Below are 14445 nucleotides of genomic sequence, written 5' to 3' on the forward strand. Positions count from 1 at the left end.
AAGCGCCTGCCCTTTGTTCCTCAGAAGATATGTGAGACTGAATCAAAGGCACATGCGTTTGCTGCTGTCCCCTAGACATGGGCTCAGTGTGTCTCTGTTGCCATTTTCCAAGAGGGTGTAGGTTAGGTTTGGCCTGACTGAGGTTTGTGCGTCCCCACTCTGGTTGTCTCTGTAGGTAAAACATTTTATTCTCTTCTTGTTTCCTTCAGTGGCTCCCCCCCACCCCTTTTTGTTGCCCCTTCCTGTCTGCCACACGGTACATCAAAGGTCCTCAGCAGTGACTTCACATCTTTTATATTGTGTGCTTTGCACTTCCAGAGCCAGGGTGGACAAAAATCAATTTTTTTAAAAAAAATTTTTTTATTAAATTTCCATTTAACAATCCAATCATGTCTCATTAATTAATCTGAATTATGCCAATACATATCATAAAATCCAAACATTTTGCCAATTTTTTTAGATTTTTGTTGGGGGTACCCATGCTTTGAGCTCAGAAGGGTCCAATCCTCTCATATTTCTGCTGCTTTGATGTTCACAAGTCCCGTCTTCCAGTCTTCTTGTTGTTATCATTTTTCTTCTTAATAACCTCTGAGTTTCTTCCACAAGCGAGTTGAAGCAAACATTATTATAGTCCTGTGTGGATTTTCACTCTAGTCCAAAAGTCCTATTCGAGCGGCAGGCGCCATTTCAACAGTTCTGATGAAATACAGTCTAAGCGTCTGCTCATTAACTTTCCCAGACCAGTTGCTCCATAAATCAGCCTTTCCAGGGGAGTTCTTGCCAAATCAGACGTAGAATTCAAATATGATAACAGAACAGCGGCTCCCTCCCCCTTTGACTGTAAATCTCGCAACAAAGTCTGTCTCATAATGGTGGTTCCCAGTTAGAACTGCGTCACCCAAAAGCCTTTCGTTTCCTTTCCAGATCTTCCGCAAAACAAAGCCTTTAGTTAATAATTTTGTTTCCACACAGTTTATTTTCCCGTCTCACTTGCTATTAATCATGTGGCGGTTCTTCTAGGGGAGGGGTTGTTAGGTAAATCATGTTGAAAAAGAGAAAAGTCCCCCCCCTTTCCGATCCGTTTCAACATACCGACATAGCTGTGATTCTTTGATGTAGTCTTCTGTTCATTCCAACCCGTCACTCAGCTTCTTAGTGGTCAATTTAATTAGCAATCAGTACACCCTTTCCTTCGCTCGAAACATGTGCATTTACTCTTCTCCAATTATTTTATCTTAAGCAATGCAACTAGGATCGCACTTAGAAGTAGTGTCCGGGAGATCCAGAAACTCACTTGAGGGCTTTCCGTCCAGTGCCCCCACCCCCTCCTTCTTTCAAATTTGGGGGTGATTTATTGGCAACCGCGAATGAGGCAGCATCTTCCCATCCCCTGGGAAAATTCGGGAGGCTAATTTACTCCCATCATTACCCTCTTAATTACCTCGTGTGAGCCAGAGAGATGGTATTGTTGGCCATCTTCCAAGGCGCCCCTAGCGGCCCCCCTTTAATAAAAAAATTATTCAAATTTTTAAAATTTAAATCAGATTTTTAAAAATTTAAATCAGATTTTTAAAATAAAATGCTTTTGGAGGAAAAATCTTTCTAAAGATAGTCTTCTATTTAAGTTACGTTATGGTCCAAAGGCTGTTCATCAGGAAATAAGGATTTGTTTTAAGTTTTTCATGTGTGCTAAAAAGCAGTCTAAGGTTTTTTGTTTTTTGTTATTGTTTAATCACATCAGTTAACAAACATGGATACATATGCTATAATGTTATTGTTTTAGTTAAATAAATTGTTTAAATTGTTATTAAGGAAATGATTATTTTTCTCCTTCCAATAAAGTACAGCAGAAAAGTTGTCCAAATATAAACAGTTAACATTAAACCTCACAATAATTTCATCATTATTGGACTATGCATTTCTAATAGTATAACCAAATCAGTAATTTTTTATATAACTATAAAAATGACTCTGAAAATTTATTATTCCAAAAATAAAACCTTCATGTGGTTGTAAATATTTAGATTATACCAGCAAGAATGAAGTCTTTCGGTAAAAAACAAACAAAACACATTTAAATCCAGCCTTACTGACTAGCGATTTAAATTGTGATTTAAATCGATTTGCTTTAAATCAAATAGACCCTGACCAGAGCCATATAACTTAAGTAGAAGTGGAGATTTAGGCGATGCTGGCCTCGAAGACTAGGGCAGATTGGGCAACCCCTGTATTGCAATCAAAATCTTAGCACACTTACTTGGGTAGTCTGACAGGGATGAAAACTGTATGAATGACCAGACAGGAGATCTAGAGCAGGGGTCAGCAAACTTTTTCAGCCGTGGGGGGCCGGACTACATATGTGGGAGGGGATGAACAAATTCCTATGCCCCACAAATAACCCAGAGATGCATTTTAAATAAAAGCACCCATTCTACTCATGTAAAAACATGCTGGTTCCTGGATCATCCGCGGGTTGGATTTAGAAGGTGATTGGACTGGATCCGGCCCCCGGTCCTTAGTTTGCCTACCCATGATCTAGAGGCATGTCCACAACTACATCTCTGCACTGTTCTGGAAACTCATTCCGAGGCAACATTTGGTCGTCTCTGTATCATGTTGTTCAGATGCCGTACTGCCGACAGGATAGATTTGTGTGTGTGTCGGGATTCCGAACAACAACATTACACAGTGGTATGTGCCCAGATTTCTGACCCTTTCCACCCCTATCAACCTTTCTGCCCAGTTCTTCTGTTGCGTCAGTGCTCGTACTTGGAATCCTGGCAGCATTCCAGTACTGCTTTGTAAACTTTTAAGCTGCGCTGAGCTGTGATACCTTGTGCACAGGTGATCCTATGTTACCTGCCGCATAATGCCTCCAGTGTGTGCTTTGCAATTGCCCACAAGTATTGGGTGGGTCAGTGTATCTGGGCCAGTGGGGTGTAGTGGTTAAGAGCGGTGGACTCGTAATGTGGTGAACCGGGTTCGATTCCCTGCTCCTCCACATGCAGCTGCTAGGTGACTTTGGGCTAGTCACATTTCTCTGAAGTCTCTCAACCTCACTCACCTCACAGAGTGTTTGTTGTGGGGCACGAAGGGAAAGGAGAATGTTAGCCGCTTTGAAACTCCTTAAAGGGAGCGAAAGGTGGGATATCAAATCCAAACTCCTCTTCTTCTTCTTCTTCTTCTTCTTCTTCTTCTTCTTCTTCGACCGAAAGGCTGCACAGGGAGAGCTGTGGGCAGGATTCCTGTGTTGAAGGCGGTTGGACTAGATGACCCTTGAAGGTCCCTCCCAAGTCTGTTATTCTATGATCTTTGTGCAGGTGGGTTCCCTTGAGAACTTTGCAGGACCTTTCTCGTAGGCAGGTGACTAGGTTTATGCTCGCCAAATCTCACTGGCATCTTCATGTTGGTGATGGAAGAGCGGTTTCTGACAAGTTTTCGTTGGCCATTTTCAAAACTTTATTATTATTATTATTATTATTATAAAACTTATTATTATGATTTCAAATTGTTTTGTGCGGTGCTAGATCTTCGTTTTAAAAGAGAAATTACGGTGTCCTTAATGCTCATTCTCGCCGCTGCCTTATTATTATTATTTTTTTAGCCCTTGGTTAACCAACCACATATTTCCACATTTCTGCCATAAAGTTCTGCCAACTCTTTCAGCAGCAGCTCTGTGCTGGAAGCTACAGCTTCAAATGCCGCCTCTGGGCTGGAGTGGATAAGTTGGAAATCTCACTATCTCTGGCATGAAGCAGGAATCTGTTTCCTACATTCCACCCCAATGTGTGTATTCCCCCCCCCCCTTCTTATCTCTTCCTCTCCCCATTCCCACTTTGCCTTTGGCATGCCTTTGGCATGCTGGGATCTTGCTGGGGCAAGTTTCCAGCTTGGTTACCCAAGACAAATGACACTGAACTCTGCGTTCTCTTCCTGGCCTCTCTGATGAAGCCTTTGTTCCTCTCAGGATAATGCCGAGACCTGAGCTTCTGCCAGAAGCGAAGTCTCCAGGGAAAGCCTATTATTATTATTATTATTATTATTGCCTGGTCCTGCCTGCCTGGAATCTAAAAGCCAGAGGCAGCGTCTCCTCCTCCTCCTCCTCCTCCTCCTCCTCCTCCTCTTCTTCCTGTTGGTCAGAAATTTCATTCTCTTTGACCAGACCGGATCCCCAGTCCAAGATATACAGGTATTCATTTCCTCACTTGCCTGAGTCGGAGTGGGGAGTTGCAGTTCCTTCAGGTGGGGAAGAGGCGTTTTTCTTAAGCCATGTGGTGCCATTCAGGTATGTGAGGATGAACTTAAGCTCCTTGGAGGAAAGGGCCTTTTCAGTACTGGCCCCCACTTGGTGGAATGCTCTGTCACAAGAGACCAGGGCCCTGGGGGACTTGACATCTTTCCGCAGGGCCTGCAAGACAGAGCTGTTCCGCCTGGCCTTTGGACTCAGTCTGACCCTTATGTTGCCCTCCCCTTATGGTTTTGATCTATGGGCTACTTTTAAAATGAGGTTGCATTTTAAATTGCATTTTAACCTGTACAATGGTGTCACGGGTCACATACGCTTCAGGTTACAAACGCTTCAGGTTGCAGACTCCGCTAACCCAGAAATAGTACCTCGGGTTAAGAACTTTGCTTCAGGATGCGAACAGAAATCTTGCTCCGGCGGCGCGATGGCAGCGGGAGGCCCCATTAGCTAAAGTGGTGCTTGAGGTTAAGAACAGTTTCAGGTTAAGAACGGACCTCCGGAACGAATTAAGTTCTTAACCCGAGGTACCACTTTATTTTAAATTGGGTTCCCCCCATTATGTTTTTAGTGGAATTTTACTGGTGTTAGCCACCCTGAACCCAGCTCTGGCCAGGGTGGGCAGGGTATAAATAAATAAATGCATAAATAAATAAATCGTTTGTTTGTTTGTTTGTTTGTTTGTTTGTTTGTTTGATTATTTATTTATTTGAACCTGAGACTCTTAATCATGTATCTGGGCCCCAAAAGATTCCTACATTGCAGGGGGTTGGACTAGATGACCCTTGGTGGTCCCCTCCAGCTATATGATTCTATGAAATAAAATACTAAAGCTTAACTGTATACCCTGTGCCATCACTATACTAATCTCAGTGCGTCCGCTTATAGGGTCTTGTGACAGTGTTCTTGTTTAGCCACTTATTTAGGGAAATGTTTGGTTTTGAGGAAACCGACCTAATATGTACGCATTTTGCATGAATCGAATTGTATTATACTCTTTCCCCCCCATCACCAATTTGATTTGAAATCTTTTTAGTTGTGTTTGTGTTTAATTATTACTTTGGTTTGGTTTGTGTTTTGATATTGTTTAGCTCCTTTTGGATCCCTATACTCCCCCCCCCCCAATGAATAAGGGAAAAACTGTGGAGGGGCAAGGGGGGCGGTTATTGGTTTGGTTTGTTCTTGTTTTTATTATGCATTTTATGTTTTTATCTTCTATTTTTATGGTGTGAACCACCCTGAGATTGAGAGATGAAGGGCAGTATACAAATTTAATAAATAATAATGATCATGACAATATTAAATAGCCTTGAGATCTTTTTCATCATCATCATCATCATCATCATCATCATTTATTATTTATACCCCGCCTATCTGTCTGGGTTTCCTCAGCCACTCTGGGCATCTCCAAACAGAAAATTAAAAGCACAATAAAACGTCAAACATAAAAAACTTCCTGATACAGGGGCTGCCTTCAGATGTCTTCTAAAAGTCAGATAGTTGTTTATTTCCTTGACGTCTGATGGGAGGGCATTTCACAGGGTGGGTGCCACTACCGAGAAGGCTCTCTGCCTTCAGACATAACTTGTTCATGGAAACGAATTATTAAGCAATGGCAAAAATAGGCTGCAACAATTTAAAACTGATGAAATTACCCCCCCCCAAAAGTAGACCTGTGTTGAAATCCAAGATTAGCAGTGTGTCTATAACATTCGCTGATAGCTGTATTACCAAGGTACATCTGGAAGTTGCAATGTGCCCCTCTGTGGGGAGGTGGCCCCACAACTTAGGGGCTGCCACAAAACAGGGCCTCTCCTGGGCCACCCCTACCCTTCAAGCCTTTGAGGGTAGTGAAACAACCAAGAGGGTTTGCTTAACATGTTAGCGCCTTGAATTGGGCCCGGAAACTGTTAGGATTTTTTATCTCACCAGCTGCTCAGCAAGTAGAACTATGGTTGTTTATATCATGTGAGTGTCTGAGAGCGTGAGACAGGAAGTTGGGTACTGCGAGAGAAGTTACCGTGTTTTTCGCTCTATAAGACGCACAAGACCATAAGACGCACCTAGTTTTTGGAGGAGGAAAACAAGAAAAAAATATTCTGAATCTCAGAAGCCAGAACAGCAAGAGGGATCGCTGCACAGCGAAAGCAGCGATCCCTCTTGCTATTCTGGCTTCTGGGATAGCTGCACAGCCTGCATTCGCTCCGTAAGATGCACACACATTTCCCCTTACTTTTTAGGAGAGCTTTTAAAATGTTTTAAAATTTTTATTTTGAATTTTTTGTATGTGGGGTGGGGGGTGGGGGGGTGGATGTTTATTGGGCCTGGGAATTTGTTTGATTTTATGTTTTTGTAATTTTTGTAATTTTTATTGTTTTTTGTTTGTATTGTTTTATTTGTGGTTTTTGTTGTTGTTGTTGTTCTTTAAAGGGGTTATTTTGTTTTTAAGGGGAGGGGTCAGGGCTGCCGGGGAATGGGCCCCAGCCCACAAAATGGCTGGGATATGTTTCACAGGGGGGAATGCACTGGGACAACTGATCTCAGTGATCACGGGTAGGAGGAGGAGTTACGCTAAGACCAGACCATGTCATTACAGAGGAGGCAGGTTTAGTCGTTGTCTGAGGACTATCCCTGCCTCCGGGTCTGGCCCTGACCGGATGAATACTAGAATCAGCAAGGGATACCCACATGACCTGAAAGTGTTGCTGTGCAATGCCAGGTCAATGATTCATAAGACCACTGCCATCCATGACTTGACCATGGATGGAGGACTTGACCTGGCATGTGTAACAGAGACTTGGTTGGATGAAGCAGATGGGCCTGTCCTTGCCGCTGCTTGTCCACCAGGTTTCTCTTACGCACAGCAACCCAGGTCATGTGGGCGGGGAGGGGGGGTTGCAGTGATTTTTAGGAAGTCATTAGTTTGCACCAGGCGTCCTATTGGGAAGACCCAGTTTTCTGAGTGCATGTTCTGGAAGTTGGGCAATAGGGGCAGTACAGGATTCCTTTTGGTGTACCGACCTCCCCGCTGCACCAAGGATTCCCTGCCCGAGCTGCTTCAGGTCGTGGCGGATGTTCTCCTGGAGACACCTAGCTTGGTCGTCCTAGGGGATTTTAACATCCATGCCGACACGACCTTACAAGGGGCCGCTCGGGACTTCGTGGAAAGCATGGCCTCCATGGGGCTGTCCCTGAATAAGTCTGGCCCAACCCATAGCCGCGGACATGCCTTGGACCTGGTGTTTACCTCTACGGATGTTGGTGATCTGACACTAAGTAAAAGTGAAACGAAAGAAGTGCCATGGTCAGACCACTTCCTGGTGCAACTGGACTTCTCTGCGACCCATCCCCTCTGCAGGGAGGTGGGACCGATTTGGATGGTCCGCCCCCGCCACTTAATGGATCCAAATGGTTTCCAGAGAGTGGTAGGGGATGCTTTATCCCATGTTGATGGCCTTTCAGCCGATTCCCTGGTGGCCCACTGGAATGTGGAGTTAACCAGGTCTATTGAGGATGTGGACAGGCTGCTTGGACGAGTGAAGCCAACCACCTGTCTCCTGGACCCTTGCCCATCCTGGCTTATAAAAGCTAGCCAGGAAGGACTGGGCGATGGGCTTCGTGGGGTGGTGAATGCTTCCTTCCGTGAGGGAGCCTTCCCAGACCCGCTGAAAGAGGTGGTTATTAAACCGCTTCTTAAAAAACCATCTTTAGGTGCGGCCACGATGGCCAATTATCGCCCAGTCTCAAACCTTCCATTCTTGGGCAAGGTGATTGAGCGAGTGGTTGCTGAACAACTCCAGGCACGCCTGGAAGAAGCGGACCATTTGGATCCCTTCCAGTCAGGATTCAGGCCTCATCATGGGACTGAAACTGCCTTGGTCGCACTGGTTGATGACCTCCGGCGGGCTAGGGACAAAGGTGAGAGCTGTTTCCTAGTTCTGCTGGATCTCTCAGCGGCGTTTGATACCATCGACCATGACATCCTTCTGGACCATCTTAAAGGGGCTGGGAGCTGGGGGCACTGTCATACAGTGGTTCCGCTCCTTCCTCCTGGGCTGTGTTCAGAAAGTGGTGGGGGGGGATGAGTGTTCAGACCCCTGGGCTCTCACTTGTGGGGTGCCTCAGGGTTCTGTCCTCTCCCCCATGCTTTTCAACATCTACATGCAGCCGCTGGGAGGGATCATCAGGAGGTTTGGGCTGGGTGTCCATCAGTATGCAGATGATACCCAGCTCTACCTCTCTTTTAAATCAGAACCAGTGAAGGCGGTAAAGGTCCTGTGTGAGTGTCTGGAATCGGTTGGAGGATGGATGGCGGCTAACAGATTGAGGTTGAATCCTGACAAGACAGTAGTACTGTTTTTGGGGGACAGGAGGCGGGCAGGTGTGGAGGATTCCCTGGTCCTGAATGGGGTAACTGTGCCCCTGAAGGACCAGGTGCGCAGCCTGGGAGTCATTTTGGACTCACAGCTGTCCATGGAGGCACAGGTCAAATCTGTATCCAGGGCAGCTGTTTACCAGCTCCATCTGGTACGTAGGCTGAGACCCTATCTGCCTGCAGACTGTCTCGCCAGAGTGGTACATGCTCTGGTTATCTCCCGCTTGGACTACTGCAATGCGCTCTACGTGGGGCTACCTTTGAAGGTGACCTGGAAACTACAACTAATCCAGAATGCGGCAGCTAGACTGGTGACTGGGAGCGGCCGCCGAGACCATATAACACCGGTCTTGAAAGACCTACATTGGCTCCCAGTACGTTTCCGAGCACAATTCAAAGTGTTGGTGCTGACCTTTAAAGCCCTAAATGGCCTCGGTCCAGTATATCTGAAGGAGCGTCTCCTCCCCCATCGTTCTGCCCGGACACTGAGGTCCGGCTCCAAGGGCCTTCTGGCGGTTCCCTCACTGCGAGAGGCCAAGTTGCAGGGAACCAGGCAGAGGGTCTTCTCGGTGGTGGCGCCCGCCCTGTGGAATGCCCTCCCATCGGATGTCAAGGCGATGGACAACTACCTGACATTCAGAAGACATCTGAAGGCAGCCCTGTTCAGGGAAGTTTTTAATATGTGACATTTGAGTGTATTTTTCATCTCTGTTGGAAGCCGCCCAGAGTGGCTGGGGAAACCCAGCCAGATGGGCGGGGTACAAATAATAAATTATTATTATTATTATTATTATTATTATTATTATTATTATTATCTTATAGAGCAAAAAATACGGTACTTCCACTTCTGTGTGAGATGTTGTTCTGTACTGCTGCTGAGAGAGAGCAGACATGCTGATGGAGTCTCTCTATATAGACCGTTGAATAAAGTAATTTTAAAGCTACGATTGTCTCTTTCTTCTGCAATGAGATGCCAGAAGACGAGTGTGCTCCTCTCAGGAGGGTCACTTATCACCGGTCTCTCTTGACTGAGGAAGATTTACAGCCAGAGGGTTACCACCGGAGAGACGCCCCAGTGTCTTGGGAAGGTGGTGGCCTTCCTGGGCATTTTTCCAACAGAAACAACCAGTGCCACTGTTTTATTTATTTTTTTTTTTTTTAAAAAAATTATTAAAAGTTTTGTTAATACAATAGAGAAAAGACAGAATAAACAGATAATAGACAGAAAAACAAACAAACATAAAGTTTAACATCTTGTAGTACCCATCTTTTCTACATCCTTTGGACTTCCTCACATCTCCCGCTCTTGCGTTCCACATTTATAAAATTTTAGCCAGCAACTTATCACCTTATTTCAATTCTTATTATACACATTTCCAATGTTTTGTCCCTAACTTTGAATATTTTTATCTAGGTCTTAAAACCTAATTTTAACACAATATTTATTCAAAATTTATTTTTCTCATAAGGTTCACTCATTCTCATAGTCTTATCAACTAACTTTATGGGCCCTGTTATTTTCAAATCTCTCATCCTTCTTAACATTCATATAATTTACAATGTTTTTGCAGATATTCCTTAAATTTCTTCCAATCCTCTTCCACGTCTTGCTCTCCCAACCAGTGCCACTGTTTTAAAATGGATGTTGTGCGAGAGGCAAACGGAACCGCAGCTAGTAATCTGGGCGCTGCATTTTGGACCCCTTGGAGTTTTTGAGCTGTCTTCAAGGGCAGCCCCATGTAGGGTGCTCTGCAGCAATCTAGTCTGGAAGTTACTGCAGCATGCAGTACAGTGGCCAAGTATCTGTGCCCCCAAGTGGCAAACTCTCAGGAGCTGGGAAAAGGCACGCATGTGGGTGGGTGGAGAGAGATAGGGCACAAACAAAGGAACACAGGGCATAATTTGGCAGCTTGCCTCCTAGCAAGGTTGGGTTGCTGGATTCCTTGATGTGTGGTTGCAAAACTATTGATTTCCTGGGCGGCTGCCCAACCTGCCTGCCAGCCGCCCTGAGCTTTTCCCTCCATCATTGCTCCTTGGCGTCAGTGCCCTGCACTGCCTCTCTTGTTTTTCAGTGCACATTAGCAGGATGGTTTGAATGACCAGACCATAGCGTATGTTGCAATAGTGCTGTGGGAAAGTGGAGGGTGTGTGTGTGTGTGTTTTAAAGCTAAAAAAAAAAAAGGGGGGGGGGTAAAGGACCTCTGACAGTTAAGTCCAGTCGCGGATGACTCTGGGGTTGCAGCACTCATCTCGCTTTACTGGCCGAGGGAGCCGACGCTTGTCCGCAGACAATTTTTCTGGGTCATGTGGCCAGCATGACTAAGCCGCTTCTGGCGAACCAGAGCAGTGCACAGAAACACCATTTACCTTCCCACCACAGCGGTACCTATTTATCTACTTGCACTTTGATATGTTTTCAAACTGCTAGGTTGGCAGGAGCTGGGACTGAGCAACGGGAGCTCACCCCGTCGCGGGGATTCGAACCACCGGCCTTCCGATTGGCAAGTCCTAGGCTCAGTGGTTTAGACCACAGCGCCACCCGTGTCCCTTTATTTTAAAGCTAGATTTTGCTAAAAATCTTTGGAAAGAATATTATTATTATTTATTTATTATTGAATTTATAAACTGCCCTATACCCGGAGGTCTCAGGGCGGTTCGCAGAAGAAAATCAAAATATAAAACCACAAATATATATAATAAATATAAAAACAACAACTTGTTTGCTGGCTCTCATCCAGTCCTTTACCAAGGCGAGACACTGGTCCAGAATAAATCTGGGACTCAACTACATTAGTCAAAAAACAGCATTTTGAATGTGTTAGAGACATGCAACACCCAGATGGCGCCGGAGAGCAAAAAAAAAAATTCTATGCGATTTTCCATAGCGTTTTTTCCGGTGTGTGTGGATCCACTCCTGGTGAAATCTCAGGTGCCACATTTGTGTGTGTGTGTGTGTGTGTGTGTGTGTGTGTGTGTGTTTGTACTTGCAAGGAACTGCATTAAAACATTCTACTCCTGCAGTCTTGGGACATAAGCTTGCAAAATTAAGGAACCTGCCACACTTGCTAATCAGAGAAGATCTCTGGGTGCCGACTTTGGGTGGCCTCAAGGCAGAAATTTGATGGTTTGACAGCACAGCAAAAGTCTGCCCATTAAAGAGGGGCTTACAGGTCTTCTCTGAGTGGGGAATGGAGCCTTCTAGCTGTAGTTCGCTTTGCCATGCACCAAGCTTAAGCAGTGAAGATGCAGAAGGGTATATTGGAGTCATGACCACACACGAGGTGCTGGGTGTCCCCAGTGCAACACTTCTCTCGGTGCAGCTATGAGCTCGCTTGAACGTCTTTGGCCAATCTTCATATCCCAACCGACGGCCGTGCCAACCCGAGAAGTGAAAAAAACACAGTGTTATGAATTATTATGTATGCTATAACTTAATTTCATGATTTTGTTATTTATATACATTTTTACAGAAACTGCTTTTAGGGGGATTGTGTTTGGCATGCAGCGCTTACAACAATCCAAAATATCTATTAATGATGATTGTTTTGACCATTTTAATCTCTGAGTTTTAATCCATTTCATTCTATTGCCATGATAACTTTTTGACAGTTTTGAATTGTTGTTAATTTTATTTGTCGTGTCTTTTCGAAAGCTTCCTTGAGGGTTTTTTTTTTTAAAAAAAACAACAACAACAAGCGGTGCATAAATATTATGAAAATTTATATGCTGCTTAATTGCAGCCGTCTCTCAGCAGTGTATGATAAGTGTAACAAATACAACAGAGATGAAACAAAACCCAATGGAAAGCAAGCTATAAATTGGAAGAAGGGCTTTAAAATGGCTGCTGAAATAGAAACGGAGTTAACTCTTTCCCTCCCCCCTGCAGGGACAATGGAGGTTTCGCTGGGCCAGGGGCTCCTCATTTTGTTCCTGGTGGTGGTCCCGCTTCTCTACGAATGGAGTACCACCTTCAAGTACTTCTGCAAGATGGCGTTCTACAACAGCTACATCCTCTTCCTGGCCGTCATCGTCATCCCAATTTGTGCAGTCCGTGGGCGCAACGTGGAGAATATGAAGTAAGTACAAGAGTTTGTTTGTGTGTATTAGGCTCTTTGGGAGGTATTCAGTTATCTCATTCTACTAGTGCAAGGGTTTTCGTTCATGCAGTGGGACTCCCCCTGTTCCCTTCCACCTTCCCTAAATCTGCTCCAGAGTGTTGGGGTGGAGTGGGGAAACCCCCTAGAACAGATTTAGGGGGCCCATGAGGGACGGTGGCTTGGGGAACAATGTTCTTCCATGCCAAAGGAAGTCCCTGTGCTGGCGCGATGTTCACATAGCCAGCGCAATGGTGGGTGCAGCTTTTGTTGTGTTTGGCTGGGGGGGGGGATGGCTGGGGGACGGGACGGGACGACTCGTAAATCTTTTGTTGGAAGATTGGGCATGACTCTGCTTGCTGAAGGAGGAGGAAGAGGGGGAAGGAAGTCCAACTTAGAAATGTTAAATTGATTGCAAAGCTAATGAAATGTATAGACTTGAAAAGCATAAATTAAAACTTGAGAAGAAAAGAGAGAGTTTTTTTGCATGGGATTAAGGCAGGCAGATGGGACGTGGGTGGCGCTGTGGGTTAAACCACAGAGCCTAGGACTTGCCGATCAGAAGGTCGGTGGTTCGAATCCCCGCGACGGGGTGAGCTCCCGTTCCTTGGTCCCAGCTCCTGCCAACCTAGCAGTTTGAAAGCACATCAAAGTGCAAGTAGATAAATAGGTACTGCTCCTGCGGGAATGTAAACGGCATTTCCGTGCGCTGCTCTGGTTTGCCAGAAGCGGCTTAGTCATGCTGGCCACATGACCCAGAAGCTGTACGCCAGCTCCTTCGGCCAATAAAGCGAGATGAGTGCCGCAACCCCAGAGTCAGCCACGACTGGACCTAATGGTCAGGGGTCCCTTTACCTTTACCTTTACCTTTAAGGCAAGCAAAACAAAGGACCTCCTGACCCTGATACTATCCCTGTGCCTGTTAACCGAGACTGCCCAGGGACGGCTGTGGGCAGGAAATCGATTAGATGACTCGTGGGGTCCCTTCCAACACTTTGATTCTATGTAGCCTCTGACCTCTTTTCTGGCCTCCCTGTTCTTTTAAAAATTCAGACGGCTATGTCGTAGGTTGCATCCTGTTTACAACTTTCTCACGTTTCCTCCTCAGACCTCAAGGTGAGAGGTCACCTTGAATCTATCATTGGAAAACAGAGAAGCAAGCATGGCTCCTTTTGTCTTCGATTAGTTAGGTTAGAGCTAGAACACTTTTCTATCCAGGTTCTGAGCTTCCCAGAATAAAGCTATTTTTCTTACTCTGCTCTGTGTGCAAATGCAACAAGTGACGTCTACTCTCTAACCAGATTCACAAGTTGTACAATGTACACTCTGCATGTCAAAGAGCTCCAAGCAGCTATTCGTTTCAGTTTCCATAACTTTGGTATCTCTGTGTAATGTGACTTAAGTTACACAGAGCATTTTTCATATTTGTACGATGATACTTTGGAGGAGGGATGGGCAGAAGATAAATTGGGTTCTACTGGTACATCTCTGAGTGATTTATTCCGAAAGCATTTATGAACTGCTTAATGTTTTAAAAACCTCTTAAGCGGCATGCAATCTGGAAAAAAACCATGTCGCCAAAATACAAACCTATAACCAATACAAACACAGAATAAAACACACGTTAAAAAGCATTAAAAGGTTTGGGATGTAGCTTTGGTTGAAAAGTTTGGGAATAAATTTTAAGAGGACAGGGCGGCTGGGGGGTTGGGTGCCAGCTTCGCCTTTGAGCC

General features: G+C 45.2%; 1 protein-coding gene across 5 annotated transcripts in view; it reads left to right on the top strand.

Moving 5' to 3' along the window:
- AGPAT1 (1-acylglycerol-3-phosphate O-acyltransferase 1) overlaps positions 1 to 14445 on the top strand; it is a 48913-nt gene that overhangs the window by 24794 nt on the left and 9674 nt on the right. For 4 of the 5 annotated variants that reach the window (XM_081853875.1, XM_081853877.1, XM_081853878.1 and 1 more), the window contains exon 2: positions 12505 to 12694. In XM_081853875.1, the coding sequence (XP_081710001.1) occupies positions 12505 to 12694 (190 nt within the window). Of the gene's footprint in view, positions 1 to 4246; positions 4286 to 12504; positions 12695 to 14445 lie in introns of those variants that run through there. The other variant, XM_081853876.1, reaches the window with a different exon arrangement.

The sequence above is a fragment of the Podarcis erhardii genome, assembly GCF_964252035.2.
Source record: "Podarcis erhardii genome assembly, chromosome: 2".
Lineage (NCBI taxonomy): Eukaryota > Metazoa > Chordata > Lepidosauria > Squamata > Lacertidae > Podarcis > Podarcis erhardii.